The 16681-nt window shown below is 43.5% G+C and overlaps 1 protein-coding gene across 8 annotated transcripts in view; it reads left to right on the top strand.

Moving 5' to 3' along the window:
* Positions 1 to 6291: 6291 nt before the first annotated feature.
* epha7 (eph receptor A7) overlaps positions 6292 to 16681 on the top strand; it is a 75650-nt gene continuing 65260 nt past the window's right edge. For all 8 annotated transcript variants that reach the window (XM_078093991.1, XM_078093987.1, XM_078093990.1 and 5 more), the window contains exons 1-3: positions 6292 to 6607; positions 8222 to 8286; positions 8811 to 9480. In XM_078093991.1, the coding sequence (XP_077950117.1) occupies positions 6514 to 6607; positions 8222 to 8286; positions 8811 to 9480 (829 nt within the window). In that variant the 5' untranslated portion in view covers positions 6292 to 6513. The remainder of the gene's footprint in view (positions 6608 to 8221; positions 8287 to 8810; positions 9481 to 16681) is intronic.

The raw sequence follows: 16681 nt of genomic DNA, 5'->3' as shown, positions 1-16681 counted from the left end.
AAGGCAATGGGGCATTGCATTAATATCCTTTAAACTAAACGTACTGAAAGTAATTAATATTTGCTCAGCATCCTCATTTACTTAGACATCTGTTCTTCATCTTGGGCTGGAGTCAATTTTGTCTTCACCACAATACAGAAACGCTCCTTAGTAAGGAATGTCCAGATACACAGTAATCAGCAATCGATTGGATGTGCAAATGATGGCAAACAAACTACACATAGCTTTCTTTTCTCATACCAGGTCCTACAACATTTTCATCTGTGTGTTTAAACGCTCAGACCATTGTGTAAGCAGCTGATTAAAGAGCGATCGTGGAAAAAAAAAGAAGAAAAAGAAGAGAGGGCATCTTTTTCTCAGGGGCCTTGAGTGCCAGACAGGCAGCATGGCTGAAGGCTGCGTCCAGGCAGCGGACAGCCGTTGGACAGCCGTTGCCCGATGGGAGACACATCGCCCCAAACTGAAAGCTGTCGGCGTCTCAGCGCGGGCAGCTGGAGAAACAGTGAAATAAAACACCTTTTGTGCCTATATCATCCTTCAGAGTGGAGGAGAGTTTCCTTCTTCCCTTTCAAGCCACTGGAACCCTCTGCTCCGAGGAAGTTCATGTGTAGGACACGGTCAAGTAAGTGGACGCTGTTGCTGCATTTGGATCAGGACGCTATACCGTTGGAGTAGGTCTGATTTACTGTGTACCTGAGCAGGGCAATACGAAACATTGTAATCCAAACACTACACTGTGTGTGCAGTTCCTCGGATTGTGGGCCAATAGCAATATTAAAGCTCAAACTCAGTGCTCATTTCCATTATTTTTATATTCATAACAAATTGCGATAAACGGCCCGATGATGAAATGTTTTTTTTTACTTCACAGTGACATTTTTCTAACTTTAAAAAAGCGTTATTAAACGAGGAAAGGCCCCTATGTCGAGAAATCTGTTTGCTGCAACAATCGCCAGAGGACGTATTAACAGCATGTGCTGTGAATAGGAAATAAGATGTCCAGCGTAACTGGCAAAGCGGCATAAACCAACGTCATCAGCACCAATGAATGATTGGAATTAACTCTAATCTCACATTCATGCAATACCTTATTGCCTTTTTCTCTGTGAACTGCTGGTGACTGCCTCGTCTGAAAAGCTTGATATTCCAAAAAGCAATCTGAGGCGCACAATCAAGCGCAGCTACAGCTTTGTCATTTTTTGTCGCTAAAATAAGCCAGTGACACATATGCATTAAAACAGGCGCTCCTTACTTCCTCGCCTCCTTGCGTTTCCCCATTTCGCTTTCACATGTCTCGACCAAAACGGAAGCCATTTTAATCAGTCCTAAATAAACAAACAACACAAAGACGGCGGAAGAGCCAGCCGCGTCTCCACACATGAATGATGTGAAGTGAAGTCGACCACATGTTACCCATAAGTGTGGACGTCTGGCCATCTTCATTTGTCAACAAACTATTTCAACAATCCCGCCGTTATGGACCACTGAAAAGCCCAAAAGAGAGCCATGATGCTGGAATAACGGGAGTAAAACCGCAGTCTTATGAGAGCAAGGCCCATTGATTAGAACGTCCTTTGATTTCCATTTGCATGGCCATATCTAACAAGCATTTTAATGATTGGTTTAACGAGTGGTTTTGTTTTTAATTTGGATACGTCGTGGCTTCAATTATTACTTTTATTAATGATGAGAATGTCGAGTCATTTGAGGCTCCATTAGTTCTGTTGCCGACTCATTTTTCATTCTGGCTTGCAGTTGTTACTAATTACAGCAAAAATACATATTTTATGTTCGTGCTGTGGAAAAAATGAGTTTGCAATGAAATATTCCTAATACAAAGTTGCAATATCACACATCCTGTGACCTGTTAACTAAGACGCAACACTAAGAAAAAAACTTTGCCTGCTCAACTTAGGAAACTAGAGCAACATTCCAGACAGAAATCTGTTCAACAAATACAACCACACTCTCTTTGAATCTCCTAATTGGATCACAAAGAGACGTTACTTTCAGATGTGCTTCCTTGTATCCGGATGAACCCATTTTTCTAATTGTGACTCAAGGCATATGTGAGTTTTAAACACAGGGGAAATTTTGTGTGGCGTCATTAGTCTTCTCTGGTGATTTACGTTGTAAAACTTCACCGGCTTCGACCGACACTGGCAGGAATGTGATTATATCAACAAAAAAATGGTGTCAGGTGCAAATGGCTTTGAGCTGCCCCACAACAATACCAGTTGAGTTTTCAACACTTGAGATTTCCTCCGGGACGGCCTTTCCATATTACCGATCTATAAAAAGAAGCAAATTGCCTGGCTGCAACAACCGCCATTTGACGAGGGGCCTCTGGGCCACTTCTCATGCCTGCTATTAATGCTCTGAGTGGTGTTTTCCTCCGGGGTGGGGGTGGGAATGGTCTGACAGGCAGACTTCAGACCCCCCCCCCCATCCCCACCTTGGACGCCTGGTTCAGCCCCACCGGCTGTGGACGACACTTACTGACACAGCCTGAGAAGGGTGCACGGAAACAAGATACAACTGTGTACATAACTTCTTTACACATCTCAGCAGCAGTCTGAGACGGGTAATTTGAACCTAGAGGGGAGGAAACACTGGTAGAGGAGTTAAGTGCAGCCTGCTGATGAGGACACCGGGTGAATGTCTAACAGACTTCTCTGGAAAGGGAAAACAAATTCAACGGTTGTCTGTGTGGATTCTATTTCACAGTTGTACACATTGTTATCGGAATTGAACGTTTGATCCAATCCTTGACATCTCCTCCATAACAAAAGAAGAGTTGGTCCCCTGCAATGACGAAGACTTTTCCCCTTGTCCCCTGTGTTGTTAAAAAGGGTTGTATTACAGGTCTCTGTTCAAATCCAACACAGAAAACATGGCGGAACAGAATTTGACAGGAGCTTCCAAACTATTATAAACGGTCAGCTCAAAAGCATTCTTTGTAAAACATACAATTAAAGAAATTTGATACATTTGGCGTGGTGTCTACACAGCTGGGAGTCCTAAACACGCTGGGTGCATTAGGTGAGTGTCAGTCCACAGTTTGCAGTAAGAACAGCTGCGTCTTCCTACGGGTACTCCCTTGCCCGTTGTTGCCCGGTGTGACAGAGCCCCCGTTGGACCTAAATTAGCTTGAGAATGTCCCCCCACCCCCACGGTGCTGAAGCTCTGGCACGAAAAGCATCACAGTTCCGGCAGCAACTTTTCACATGTTGCAGAATCTCGCTTTGCCCACTGTTAGCAGATCAATTTGGCAGTGATAAGGCTGGATGACGGCGGCTTCGTTACCCTCGGTGCCGAGCGTAATGAGCTCTAAATGCTTAGTGTCACTTCCATATGAGGCCTTTAATTAGAGGACGCCACAGCAACACCGAGCATGTTTAGGTCAGGTACAATGATGCGAAACAGACAGCTTCCAATGACGCTAAGGAGCTATAAACGAGGACACTGATGAAACCCAGGAACATGAAAATTCAGAAGGGACAAGAAACAGACGCCATGATTTTATTACGCGGATATGTCATTTTTCGCACGATTTGTTAAAAGATGAACTAGACAGAAGGTTAACAGCAGTGCTGCCATTGGTGTACCATGGATCTTTCACAGTTATACTGCAAAGTAAACAGGTCCGCTTCATATGTTCTGGCCAGCTATTCAGCTATTAACTTATTAAATGGTTTTCTATTGACCCTGTTCTCTTTTCTTTTCATGCATCCATCTGGTGTATTTTTTTCCCATTTTAGAGGTCACTAAAAAAATTGGCTAACATCAATAATTTCAGCATATAAGACAAGGATTCGTAGATGACTGTTTATTAGGTGTTCATGATAACTTGAGTTGAAAATATAAAAAGCTACTGACAATAAAAAATGCCAGGATAACTACCTTTTTGTCACAAGGGCAGTTTCATGTCAATTGCGATTAGTGTACCTCAATACATTTTTATGAATATAAAATGTTTTCCATTAGTCCCTTCACACATAACACAAATATTACGCAGCGTAAAGAAGCAGCGTATTTCTTTCGGATTTAGTTTTTCTTCTGATTTCGAATTTTTCGAATCGATTTTTTCTGATCACTAACAACCAGGTCTATCCTAGTGCCCCATTGGCTTTGGGTTATCAGGATCAGGAACATTGATTACCAATATATGTTAGACATACAAGGAATTTGACTTGGCGGTTGGTGCAGACAATGGACAGCAAGACAGATAAGACAACATAGTGCAAAACAACAGCGTAATAAGAATTTCAATAAAAAATAAAATTTTAAAATAAAAAGTTAAAAATAAAGTGCACCCGCAAACAGAAAGTGACAAGTGAAAGTGTATGTGTGTGCCTGTGCAGTGTAAAGGGAGTGACCGGTGGAGAGGGATGAAACCACGTGGCTCAGAGAGACAGACATATTTTACTCTGGGTCAATGTGGACCCTGTGCTTTGTCCACTATTTGAACAAATCTCTGGGAACATACATTCGTCTTCACTTTGGTATGATGTAATTGTAATGTTTACTCGGCTCCTTAAAATCCCCATATTCTCAGAAACATTACAGAGGACTTCGGAGACTAAGGGAACAATGGACAAACGCATAAGATAAGAACCAAACTTGTAATAAATTGACTGATAATGGTACAGTGATGGTGTCACAGACTGTTACCGTTGACCGTGACAACGGTTACATCAATGCCGAATAATATGACAATCATTAGTTCAACACTTTCATGCAGGACTCGGCAATGTATCAAGGGCAAAAAGGATTAGCGGTAATTTGCATAATAAACAGGCCAAACAAACAGACAAATATAGAAATGCAGAGGTAAATAAACCTTGAAGGGAGTCCTTGTCTCCTTCTGTCCATTTGTATGTACACAGTTTATTAATCAATATTTGTGGCGATAATTACAGCTGTTTTGCTTGTTGGGAGGTAATGGAGATTAATTAGTGACCTGCAACAAATGCTCTATGGGTAAAGGGATAATGAGCTGTGCTTTGTGCTTACATTTTTAAGTGATATTTCAAGTCATCCACGAAAGTTGGAAATTGACTTTAGACTTTTTAATTGTGTTTATTTGTTGTTGTTTTTTCTTTGTTTGTTATTCAGGACCCCCGGCGGTTGCTCCATCTTCTCCGTGAAAGTCTCTCAAGCAGCAGAGCAATAATGAATCAGGTGCTGTCGTCTCAGTGGGACTCTTGCTCACTTAAGGTGACCTTCCACGGATTAAAAAACACCATTTAGTGTCTCGCCATTCGGCTCAAATGTTAAAGACACTGTCGCAAATTAGAATGCAGGAGCAGAATGGAAAAACTTTTACTCTGTCGTAAAACTCTTTAACTGATTCACCGAAGAGCCTAAAATAGATATTTTTAGGGGGACATGGATGGAAAAATGGGAAATGTCTCAAAAAAATTATTGATGCAGTTTTTTTACACAGATTTGGCGCTAACATTAAATATATTTTGAATAAATAAAAAATTGGCAATAATTCCTCCAGAACACAACAATAAGACGCTTAGACTTTGAGTAACTTTTGAAATTTTGAAAACTTGTGACATTTGGACATTTACAGCAATAACTGCATTTGTTTGTGATTGATACTGGCAGAGGATATTCACGTTATTTTCAGCAAATGTATATTTACATATAAGTTAGTAACGGTTGCAGATTTGCATATCATGGAAGACTGGGCTTGAAGGCCTCGGGGGAGGTCTACGGTCTCTGATGAGCCCTTCTGGTTTGCCTCGGTGACAGGTTGGTCAGCTCCCCTCCTCCTCCTCCTCCTCTTCCTAGCCACTGTTCTTCTACTAGGAAAAAAAAAGTCTTGAATATGTGATTAAATGTCATATGAATCAAGAAGAGGTGGGCTTTGATTGTGTCAGTACTAGTAAGAAAGAAAATAGAAAAAATAACCATAACGCCTTAAATGGGTAACATTTTTGTGTGAAATTGTTTTCTTAAAAAGGACCAAAAGCATGAACAAGATGAACATTTAACTACAATTAAACAAACTTTGTGCACTGTGGGGGCTCATTGTGCATCATAGGCGGTATTCTAGCCTTCCCACAATGCTCTGGTTATACGCTTCTAAAGGAGTGTGGGTGTGCGTGCGTATGCGTGTTAAGAACAACCGTACCAAAAATATATCCGAACGAAGTTGTGACATTTCTTCCGCCATGCACGCAACCAACTCCCCGCCCCCTTGGAAAAGAAAAGATCTACCTCCTTGCGCCCATTGGCTCCCCAGTCTCCCCGACCGCTTTCACTCTCCGCTCCCCCATTGGAGGAGCGCGCCGCCCGTCTCGTTGACGGACACCGCCGCGGCCACAGTCTCCTCCCAGCGGCAGCGGGCGCTATTTGAGAGGGCAGCAGCAGGCTGTTGTACATACAGCCGGTTTCAGTGTCGTCAATGGGAAGCACGCGACGCGGTGGCACAGAGAGTTACGGTCTAGATTAATAAAAAGAGGAGAAAAAAAGGAGAAAGAAATCCGCGGCAGCACCATGCTCTCCTGGTCCACCCCGTGTCTGTGGATTATATTTTGTCTTTATTTGTGCTGTCATGTAGACAGCGGAGAAGCACAGAACGCGAAGGAAGGTAAGTTCCCAAAGTTTGGACTCTCTTCTCATCCCCGTCGCGTCGGTGGAAAGACCTCCGTGAAGACACGGAGGTTTCCACAATTCACCAAGGGGGGCTCCCTTTGTTTTTATACATATATCCCCTTTGAATACCAACGCCGACGCTTTAACGAATATCTGGATGTCGCTTTTCATTTTTTTTGTTTTAAACCCGGCGCCGTCGGACGAGGCCGGGATGTGCGGGGGATGACAGCGCCACGTTCCCGGGTCGGTTCGCCGAGCGACCTCTCGGGGCTGTTACGCACGGCAACAAACACGATAATAGACGCGGGACCTGCTGTTTCAAAAAAACATTGTGTTTATTATATTTTACTTCAGCGTTATCGCTACAACTCGTTATAGATTAAGGATCCATTACGACAAAAGTGTGCAGGCTAAAATCAGCGCCCGAGCCAAGCTCGTCCTCCCGGGGAGTGAGTGGGCTTTCCCAAACTGGACGCAGTTTTCTGGACGGTTATTTCCTCCTCAAAGTGGCCTCGGCTCTTAACTGTCTGTGTCTTGCCGGGGGGAGGGAAGGTGGGATGCGGATCCGTAATCTGCAACCAGACAATCCAAACTGATCAGCCAAAGCTATAAAAAAAATGAACATAAGAAAATAGATGTATAACATCATCGCTGGGATTGTGATGAAATTAATCTTAATTATTGCGTGCGTAAAGACAGAAAATCACAAGGACAGGTATGGATTTTCTCTCCTAGAGACCTACGGCGTGCTTACCGTGCGCGCTGAGGATGTTGTGGCGGATATCAATTAGCTCCCCGGCGCACAAAGCTTAGAATGCGAGATTTAAGCATACCTCCATCTCAGCGTCCTGTAAACGCATAATGTATATGCACATATTATTGTATGTTCGCCCATGCGTCCTGGCCGCTTCCCCCCCTCGCACAATTTTAACTAGCTGCTGATATTAAACATTAAACAACTTAATGTTTTGGTGAGAATAAAAGAACCCGCCGTGGTTGCCGCAACTCTGCCAAACGCTTCCGGAACAGGACACAGGCGCATCGGAGAATTCTTTTCAGCTGGACATGTTCCGTAGTTGAAGCGCGCGTGCCGTGTACGCGTCGGGATGAAATAAAGCAGCTGCGGCATCAGCTTTGACCTTAACGCCACAACTTCCATTCCCAGGAATGGGTTGTAATAAATGAATGCTTAGAAAAAAAGAAATAGGCTTAAATATTACGCGCAATGATTTCCGGCACGTTCCAATGCGCGTGTGGGGATTTTTAAGGCTCCTTATATCCTCTCCTAGCGCACTGTCAGTGTCTTCATTTGTCTCTCAAAAAGTTCCCCCCGCAGGCACGAGGACCTGTGTGCTGCATTGCATATATATCCAAGTGTGTGTGTGTGTGTGTGTGTGTGCGTATACATATACATATATATATATATATATATATATATATATATATATATATATATATATATATATATATATATATATATTCTAGCTTTAGCTGCTGCTGTTAGGAATTAGGTCACGGGGTATAGGTATCGATGTGTGGCCTGTCAGTAATACGCAGTCCTGGTGTTCGGGGAGATTTAACCACCTGCCTCTTGCTTCTCTGTCACTAGTGATTCTGCTGGACTCCAAGGCACAGCAGACAGACCTGGAGTGGATCTCCTATCCTCCCAATGGGGTAAGTCCGCGGAATGTCTGCAACACACTGGTGCGCTCCGTATCTTTGCCTTTTTCTTCTTCCAGCTCCCTCTCCGATGTCTCACATCTGTGACAGGAATAATAATATTTAGGAGTGCGTTTTGGAAGAGACATAAGGACCAATGGTAGATACTTCCAAATTTAAAGAATGTTCCCCCGGCCTTTTGACATTCGGAGGACAAAGGGCCTTGGGCAACCCATGTCCGATGTGCTTGTCTGATGTATGAAACTTATAAAGTAATGTGAACAGGAGCAGATACACATCAGCTCGGGCTTTCGTCAGGGATTTTATCGCGATAACGGGCTAATGCCCCTTTATTCACGGCCGTTTACTGCACAGTAGAAAAGAAAAAGTCTGAAATTACTATATTGCTTATACCATCGCCACAGTCATATCTAAGTAGATACCTTCATTTCGATTGCCAGTCATTAGGGTCTTTCACATCTCTCTGGCAATCTCCTCAAGTGGATGCGTTAATTCAACACCGTCTGCTTGTTTTCCAGTGGGAAGAGATCAGCGGTTTGGATGAGAACTACACGCCCATTCGCACATACCAGGTGTGCCAAGTCATGGAGCCCAATCAGAACAACTGGCTTCGGACTAACTGGATAGAGAAGGGCAATGCCCAGAGAATTTTTGTGGAACTGAAGTTCACTTTGAGGGATTGTAACAGCCTGCCTGGTGTGGTGGGCACTTGCAAGGAGACGTTCAATCTGTATTACCAGGAAACGGATTCGGAGGTGGGCCGGAGCCTGCGGGAGAACCAGTATGTGAAGATCGACACGATCGCCGCGGACGAGAGCTTCACCCAGGGCGACCTGGGCGAGCGAAAAATGAAGCTGAACACGGAGGTGCGCATCATCGGCCCCCTGACCAGGCGGGGCTTCTACCTGGCCTTCCAGGACGTGGGGGCGTGCATCGCCCTGGTCTCGGTCAAGGTATATTACAAGAAGTGCTGGTCCATCATCGAGAACTTGGCCACATTCCCCGACACTGTGACGGGGTCGGAGTTCTCCTCGCTGGTGGAGGTGGAAGGGGTGTGCGTGAACGACGCTGAGGAGGAGGCCGACAACTCTCCCAAGATGCACTGCAGCGCCGAAGGGGAGTGGCTCGTGCCCATTGGGAAATGTATATGCAAGGCTGGATTTCACCAGAAAGGAGACGCGTGTGAACGTGAGTACCTCTTTTTTAAAAATTTTATTCAGTAATAATTTTATTTCTTTATCTTAGTTGTTTTGTGTCAACTTAGCTTTTAGAAATGTGTCAGTGGCGGCCTTGGATTGAAGAATATTTGAGATATAATTAGGCAAAGCATGTGAATGGCAATTTGGCTCCATAGTTTTGTTGGCAAATGAGATTTTAGCAGCTGATTTGACAGCAGTAAAGATATTGAGAAAAAAATACTGAGGCCTAACAGTGTAATAACAGAGGTGCTAATTGATGGCGAGGCTCGTTATTGCCGTGATAGTGTTGACACTGGGATTAAGCAACAACTCAAGTTTAGCCCGACGTCTCTGATGTCTTCCTCGCTGATAAGGAACAAGGACAATCAAACAGGTCTAGAAGAAATACGGCCAATGTTATTCCGTATTGTTCCACCCCCGGAACGAAACGACTTAGGACAAAGAGGCAAAACAAATAGCCGTCCACTCTTTGGCATTTAAGGCCTCGGGGATATTTATGAAGAAGCATAACGGGGAGGGCAAACACAGCCTTTGCCGCAGCTCACTCCTGCCTTGTTGCGGTGCCTTATCGTGCCGCTACAATTAACAATAACGTGCTCACTGTCACTCAAAGGGTTGTTTCCAGCGGGCACCTGACTTGAAAGATAAAAATCAATGTGGATTAAGAAGGGGGTTGAGTTGGGGTCACACAACTTAAGTGGCCTGCCCTGTCAGCCAAGCTTTTATTTGTTCTTCTGCTGGGCAACCTCGATCTAAGCAGCTTATGAGGAGCAGCAGCCAGCAATAATTGAATGGAATGTGTCTAAGAACAAATTAGTGTCCCTAGCAGACGAGCTTTTATGCCACACTGTCATCCATTAGGGACCCTACCGAGGGATGTGCGTTAATGAAATGTATTAGGTCATGTAATATAGAGCAACGCGGCCCGCCTCGCATCGTCTGCGATGTTAGCCAGACTCTCCCTGGTTCAACCGCAAGGAGCTAATTCTATATTTTGGTGTAATTTTAATATGTATGGATGGAAAATACAGTTGCGCACCTCAATGGGCAGAAAGCACACGGTTTTGCATGCACCGGGAGAACAAACAACAGCTCCGACTGCAAAGGCATCCTAGCCACCGCTCCTCATCGTGTATTGATGCGGAGAGCCCTGCGAACTGTGGACTGTTTCCCTGTTAATCAATCTGCTTGCGTGTCATCTAAAACAAATACCAAGAGATAGACGGCAGTGCGACAGACCGGCCCTCAGGTTGTTTAAAGTCTGCGCGAGGATCACATTCCAGTCTTGACAATGCACCTTTTTATGAGCTTCATCTCCACCGAGGCAGGAGAGGCATTTTTGCATTAAGGGGTAGCTAATCTATATAAAATGAGAATCACGGTGCAGCATCAGCACTTCTTCCAGCGGCTCCACTGAGGTTAAATCGTCCGTTCAGTAGTTTCCCCGAGCACAATCCAAAAAGCCATTCAGAGCCATTGCCGTTGGACGAAACAGTCCAAGTATCCGTGACTGTTAAAAAAAATGAAATCCTGACATTTGGACTCTTGGACCAACTTGTGTTAGCACATCTTTGTATAGTGGTGCCTCAGGGTGAGGCTGCACCTTTAGTATAAAGGGCTCAGTATGCTTCTAGCAGACGAAGTGTGCTCCAAAACACAGAGGGGTAACAATGCAACCGTGTAAACTTGTTTAACAGATAAATCATTTTGAGATTTTAAAAAAGGGAGCTTGATAAAGTTAATGCAAAGCCCGTAATTCCAATAGGGGGGGGGGGGGGGGGGGGTTCTATCGTTTGGGTGTTTTCTGATAGCGGTGCCTAAATAGTGCCTCAACAGATACATTTAAAAAAAACACACAAAATAACAATTGACCACCTTTCGCTAAGGCAATTTTTTTTTCTTCAAATTGACAATATATTAACTGTCAGTAGCATACTTACTGTTAGTATATACTATAAAGTATACTATAAATATATATTACATGTCATTTAGCAGACGCTGTTTTCCAAAGCGACAATAAGTATACAGTGTTTTCCCTAGGTTTACAACTTCAGGTGGAGGAGGGGGGGGGGGGGGGGGGGATGAGAATAAGGAGTATATTCACTCATCGTTTAATATTAATTTTTACGTAATCGTCCTCTCATCTACGGCTCTTGTGTGTTGTTCTTTGTTATCTATATCTAACTTAGAACCAATCAATTGATATTTTGCATCATGTGTTAATGCTTATTTTTACCATCTTACGGATGGGCAGGATATTGTCTGTTAAGCAGTTACTGTTATATACCTCTGCGCTGTATGAGTCAATTTCATTTATTGTGCCAGTTGTTCGGCTTAATTTGATTTCTTTAATTTATTAAGGATATTACTCCCATTTTACAAGGATATTTTTCCCATTCCAATTTCACTGTCCGATTATCCTTGGAATGAAAGGTCCGTTGCCCTTTGGAAGGCTTTTCTTCCATTGTTGCGATATTACATCATGTTTAGAACAGTGGTAGTGAAATTTCCTTATTACAATAATATTTTGTATTGCAATTGATTTTCGGACGATATACCATCCAACCAAGCAGTGCGCCATGTCCTGTGATTACAACATGGCCGCCAACTAAAAGAAATGCCGCCTGGGGGCGAGTGCAGGTGGAGAGAAGCAAGTTGAGCTGTCAGTCATGTCATTTGAGAGCCCCCCCCCCATGTGGACGCAAGAACGTGTAGTGATCCACTCATTCATCACCGTCAGCAATGAGGGACCCCTTTTCTTTCACCCCCCCACACCCACCCCTCTGTCTGTCTTTAACTCTTTGTGTGGCAAATCTTTGGCAGCAAATGTCACTCCCCACCCCATTCCCCCCGCCTGCTGCGTTCACTGGTATCAGTGTAATGGGTTTTGAAAAAGGCCAGTTGAAGTGTCCCCGCAGCCTGCCACGGGTTCAGCCTTTTGCGGAGCAGTGCGTGCTGGGAAAATAGCCCCCATTCATCCGATGGTCTTGTTTAGCACTGGCCACTGGCGGCCGTGGAGCCACGGAGTCATTTGGGACAGAGAGAGGGCCCTTGTGCGGGGACATTGGCGTCTTTGTTCCCGCTCAATCCCGGGAATGTATGTTGTCCGATTTTGACACATCACATCATTGTGGCACTAAGTAACCAGTGGCTGGGAAATGATTAACTGTTGACCCTCGACCAGAGAAAGCGAGAGGCGTCTGTTTGGTGGAAAACTAGATAAAACAAGGCTCTATCTTTCTGCTATCGGTGCATGCTAACAAGAGAATTAATGAGAGGATACAGCATCCTGTAGACGCTGGCACCATCCATCTCCACTGTCAGGGAGTTGGACAGAAGTTAGTAGGGGACTGATTGATGATTTGAGCCCCCGGGGGACGCAATAAGGAGGGGAGGGGGGGAGCTGTCAAAGGTCTGACCACGGCAACTAACGTGTACTTTAGCTAAGAAGCTGCTAGTCCCAGGTCCCGGGCCAGGGGAGAAAAGGCTGCATTTAGCATTTCAAATGAAGCCAGGAAGCCAAGAGACAGTAGGTCCTCATGCATCTTGGCGCTCCCCCTGATTGATAAGGTGTGAATTTAATACACCAAATGGCTGTCTTTTACAACCGCTCCGGAGCTTAATTATGCAAATGACAGGTGCGAGTTGAATCCACAAGAGGCCCAAATGGACCTAAATCACTCAGGATTGAAATAAATTGGCGATGGATGGGAGCTTGTCCCGTCACTGCCAGTGTGTGCTTCCTGTGAAGAGTAGCATTCTTCCACAGCCCAGGGCTTCTACTTCCTCGTTGTCCTGGGCTGGCAGGTACCAGTCAGAGCCACAGATGTGCTATTCTCTGCTCGGAAGGCTCCTTCCAATACAGTTGGCGGTGTAATAAAATTGATCACTTAGGGGAGGACTCTGTAACATGAGATTTGGAGGATTTTTCAGATTTAATTATTTGAGTCTTGTACTTGTACTAAGTTTCCAGAATTCCAAGAAATGTGAGGAGGTTGTGATGGTCGGATGTATTTATACATGACATATTATTATATTAGTAATACACATATATAGAATATTGCGTGAATATTTCAGCACCTAATCATGCACACATTTGGATTTTGAGTTAATTTTATAAAAAGACAAAAACAATAAAAGTAAAAGATGGACTTTCCTGCACATACTGTGACAACGTTGTTATCCTTAATTATTTTGCCTTCAATTACCCTGTTATGAAAATTGTGACAGCTCTCTCAGTTCATTAATTTGTCTGTATTTTGTCATCATTCCTAAGCAGCTACTTTATTGCTGCCCCCATTATCAAAAAAGCTGTCCTTACCCTAGTACTGATTCCACACATTGCCCCAGAAATACAATGTCTCTGTGCTTTTTCTTTGTCCTGTCCACCGAATAACCGCACGTAGTGATTTCAAAGCAAGTTTCTGCACCAATGGGAACAATGGTTCCAACAAAAAAAATAATGCCAACTAAAAGGTTGTTAGATTTTAGCTGAAGTTGCTTTACAGACAACAGAATTTAGACTTGTCTTCATGACCAGAAAATACTTCTTATCCCTGTGCACTACTGGGATGCCTTCTCATTACGGAAACTAGACCATAGTACTCTCCTCACAAGATGGCAGAATGTCTGAAAAATATTTTATTGTGCTGTAATAAACCCATATTTTTTTTTATTTTCACATTGTTTGCCCCCTTTTTTAATGAAAGGCAAGCAGAAGTTGTTTCCCGGGATACACTAGCTTGAGGTGGTGCCAGCAGGGATCGGGCCTCCCTGTCAAAATGGCTCATTTTGGAAGCCTAAAAAATTCACAAAATCATTTGGCTGGGTAAATATTTGTCTCAAAGTTACATTCACATGAAACAAAGACCAAATACCATCATTACTAATAATTTGCTCCAACTGCTCCCATAGAAACGCATCAAAAAGGAATCGCAATGGGTACATTTTCCAGATACAACAAAGCTTTTGTTACTTAGCTTAAAGTTGTGATGAACTATATTGTTATAATTTTAAGACCATTTTCAGTGATAATAAAATAGCATAATATTACAAATAACTGAAAACACAAATACTGACATGTTGGCTAAAATGTTGGTGTCTTATGTAGATGCAACAAGCGATGTCATCAAAAATCATCAAAAGTGATCAAAGTCATTTTTATTGAACAATCGTTTTATAACTTTAAATATACATACATTGTACGAAAAGTGGATAATGTAACTCATTATTACCTTGTACCGTGCCATGCCATGTATTGTTATATTCAGACTTCAGAAGTCCAATTCAAAATGACTACAATTAGCTTGTCGGTCAGAGTTTACAAATTCTGTAAGATAGGAACATGATTTAGTCAAATCCAAGCTTTACACATTTGAAATGGTTAGTTATATGCTCTCAACATGTTGCAAACATTGTTACATGAATGAAGGGCTAGGTGGATTATTTTGTTATTACCTAGGGAGAATGTGCATGTGTGTCGAGTTTGACGTTATTTCTCTGTGCAAAAAGTCTTTTTCAGGGGCAAATTGTGCCATCTGCTATTTCAAAAAACGGAGTGATGACTAATCAGTATCCAGGTCTTGGAATCTGACCTGCCAGTCCAAATTTGATGCGCTTCGCTCCGTCCAATGAATAGACAGAATCCAAGTAAACAGTTCTCATTCTCACACAAACAAAGGGCATATTATCAGCTATGCTGGTGAGCAACTTCACCCCCCCTCCCTCCAAAAAAAGAGAGACCCCAGTGACTTTTCGTCAGATAGTGTTATTTCCAAGGTGACACAGGGGTCCACATGTGGCTATGCAGGAGGTCAGTGAATATTAACTTCATTTACACATGGATGCAGACCAATGCAGCGCCACAATGGAGGCCTGCCCGTTGTGTTTAGTAACATGAGCGCCTCGGCTGACAGGACACTGTCAAGAAGGAAGATGGATGATCGCAGCAGTTGACCCCTGATAGCCAGAAGAGTCACCTCCCCAAACTCGACCCCCTCCTCTCTCCCTGCATGACAAAAGAGCCCTCCCCACGGTGCGGCGGCCCTCATCTCCTCTTGCACTAACAGGTTCAGACATCTCCATCGATCTGCACCTCAATACCTCTTGCAATTCAAAGCTTTTGGCCTTTTTTTTTACTTTTCTTTTTTTTAGCTATCCAAACTGTGGCACAGATGTCTGTTTTTGGTAATTGCCTTTCCGCTGACTGATTGAGTGGCAATGCAAGCAGAAACAGGCAAACTCCTTGTCAGAAGACAATGTCTTCGGTGTTCCGTGTTGCGTCCCTGTGGCATGAGGGTGAAAGTGATATGTGACCGGGGCCCAGCCACATAGGAGGTGGCAGCGGATAAGGGCCCCTGGTTGTTGGTGGAGCGGCTCCTCTGGGAGGCCTCAGAATCCTGGGCTTCAATCTTACTTTAAAAGCTGAATCGATAACATATAAAGTACCTTTTTTTTCACAGATATCAAGAGCATAGGAAGCGAGACTTAACACGTACTGTTACGTAAAAATTAACTAATTAATAGCACATTTTGAAATTCATTAATCGCAATTAATCATTATTAAGTTTGTTTTTCTACTAAAGACTAAATCTGGCAAGTAAAGAATAATCAATTTAGAAAGCAGTTATTGTAATTTAAACACAAACACTACACACGTGATCATCTCCATGGCAGAAAAACATGTTCAACCAGCGTCTGTTTGTGCTGTGCTTGTGCACTTTGCTGTGCTCTCAACTCTCCATCATTTGACGTCTGTGTTTGAAGTGGCAACAATCACCCAACATTTAGCCAGGACGTTTTCCAAACCACAGTCTTTTAGGGACACCTGGATAGTCCTCTGCAGACTGTGTGCGTCCCAGGGTAGATGTTGAGATGGAAGTAGCCTAGCAGCTAGCTTAGCCTAGCAGTGTGTAAAGTGCTTCTTTTGCCACTCATCCCTCTTCTGTTTGACACGTGGAGGAATTACTCTGCACAGCTCTCCACTGTATGTCGCACTTCTGTTTGTTTTACCTCCAATGCAAAAACCCTCCCCAACTTCAATTACTGCCACTGTCGGCGGTTTTGTTTTTGGGGTCAACAATCCGGAACACCGGAAGTATATAATATAGTATAGTATAAAATATTTTATTGCATTAATCCCAGCCGACTAAATCGCATGGATTGATGCCTTGTCCATTTTAAAAGCCCTG

This window comes from Gasterosteus aculeatus, chromosome 18, assembly GCF_964276395.1.
Source record: "Gasterosteus aculeatus chromosome 18, fGasAcu3.hap1.1, whole genome shotgun sequence".
Lineage (NCBI taxonomy): Eukaryota > Metazoa > Chordata > Actinopteri > Perciformes > Gasterosteidae > Gasterosteus > Gasterosteus aculeatus.
This window is presented reverse-complemented; position numbering and strand designations above follow the sequence as displayed.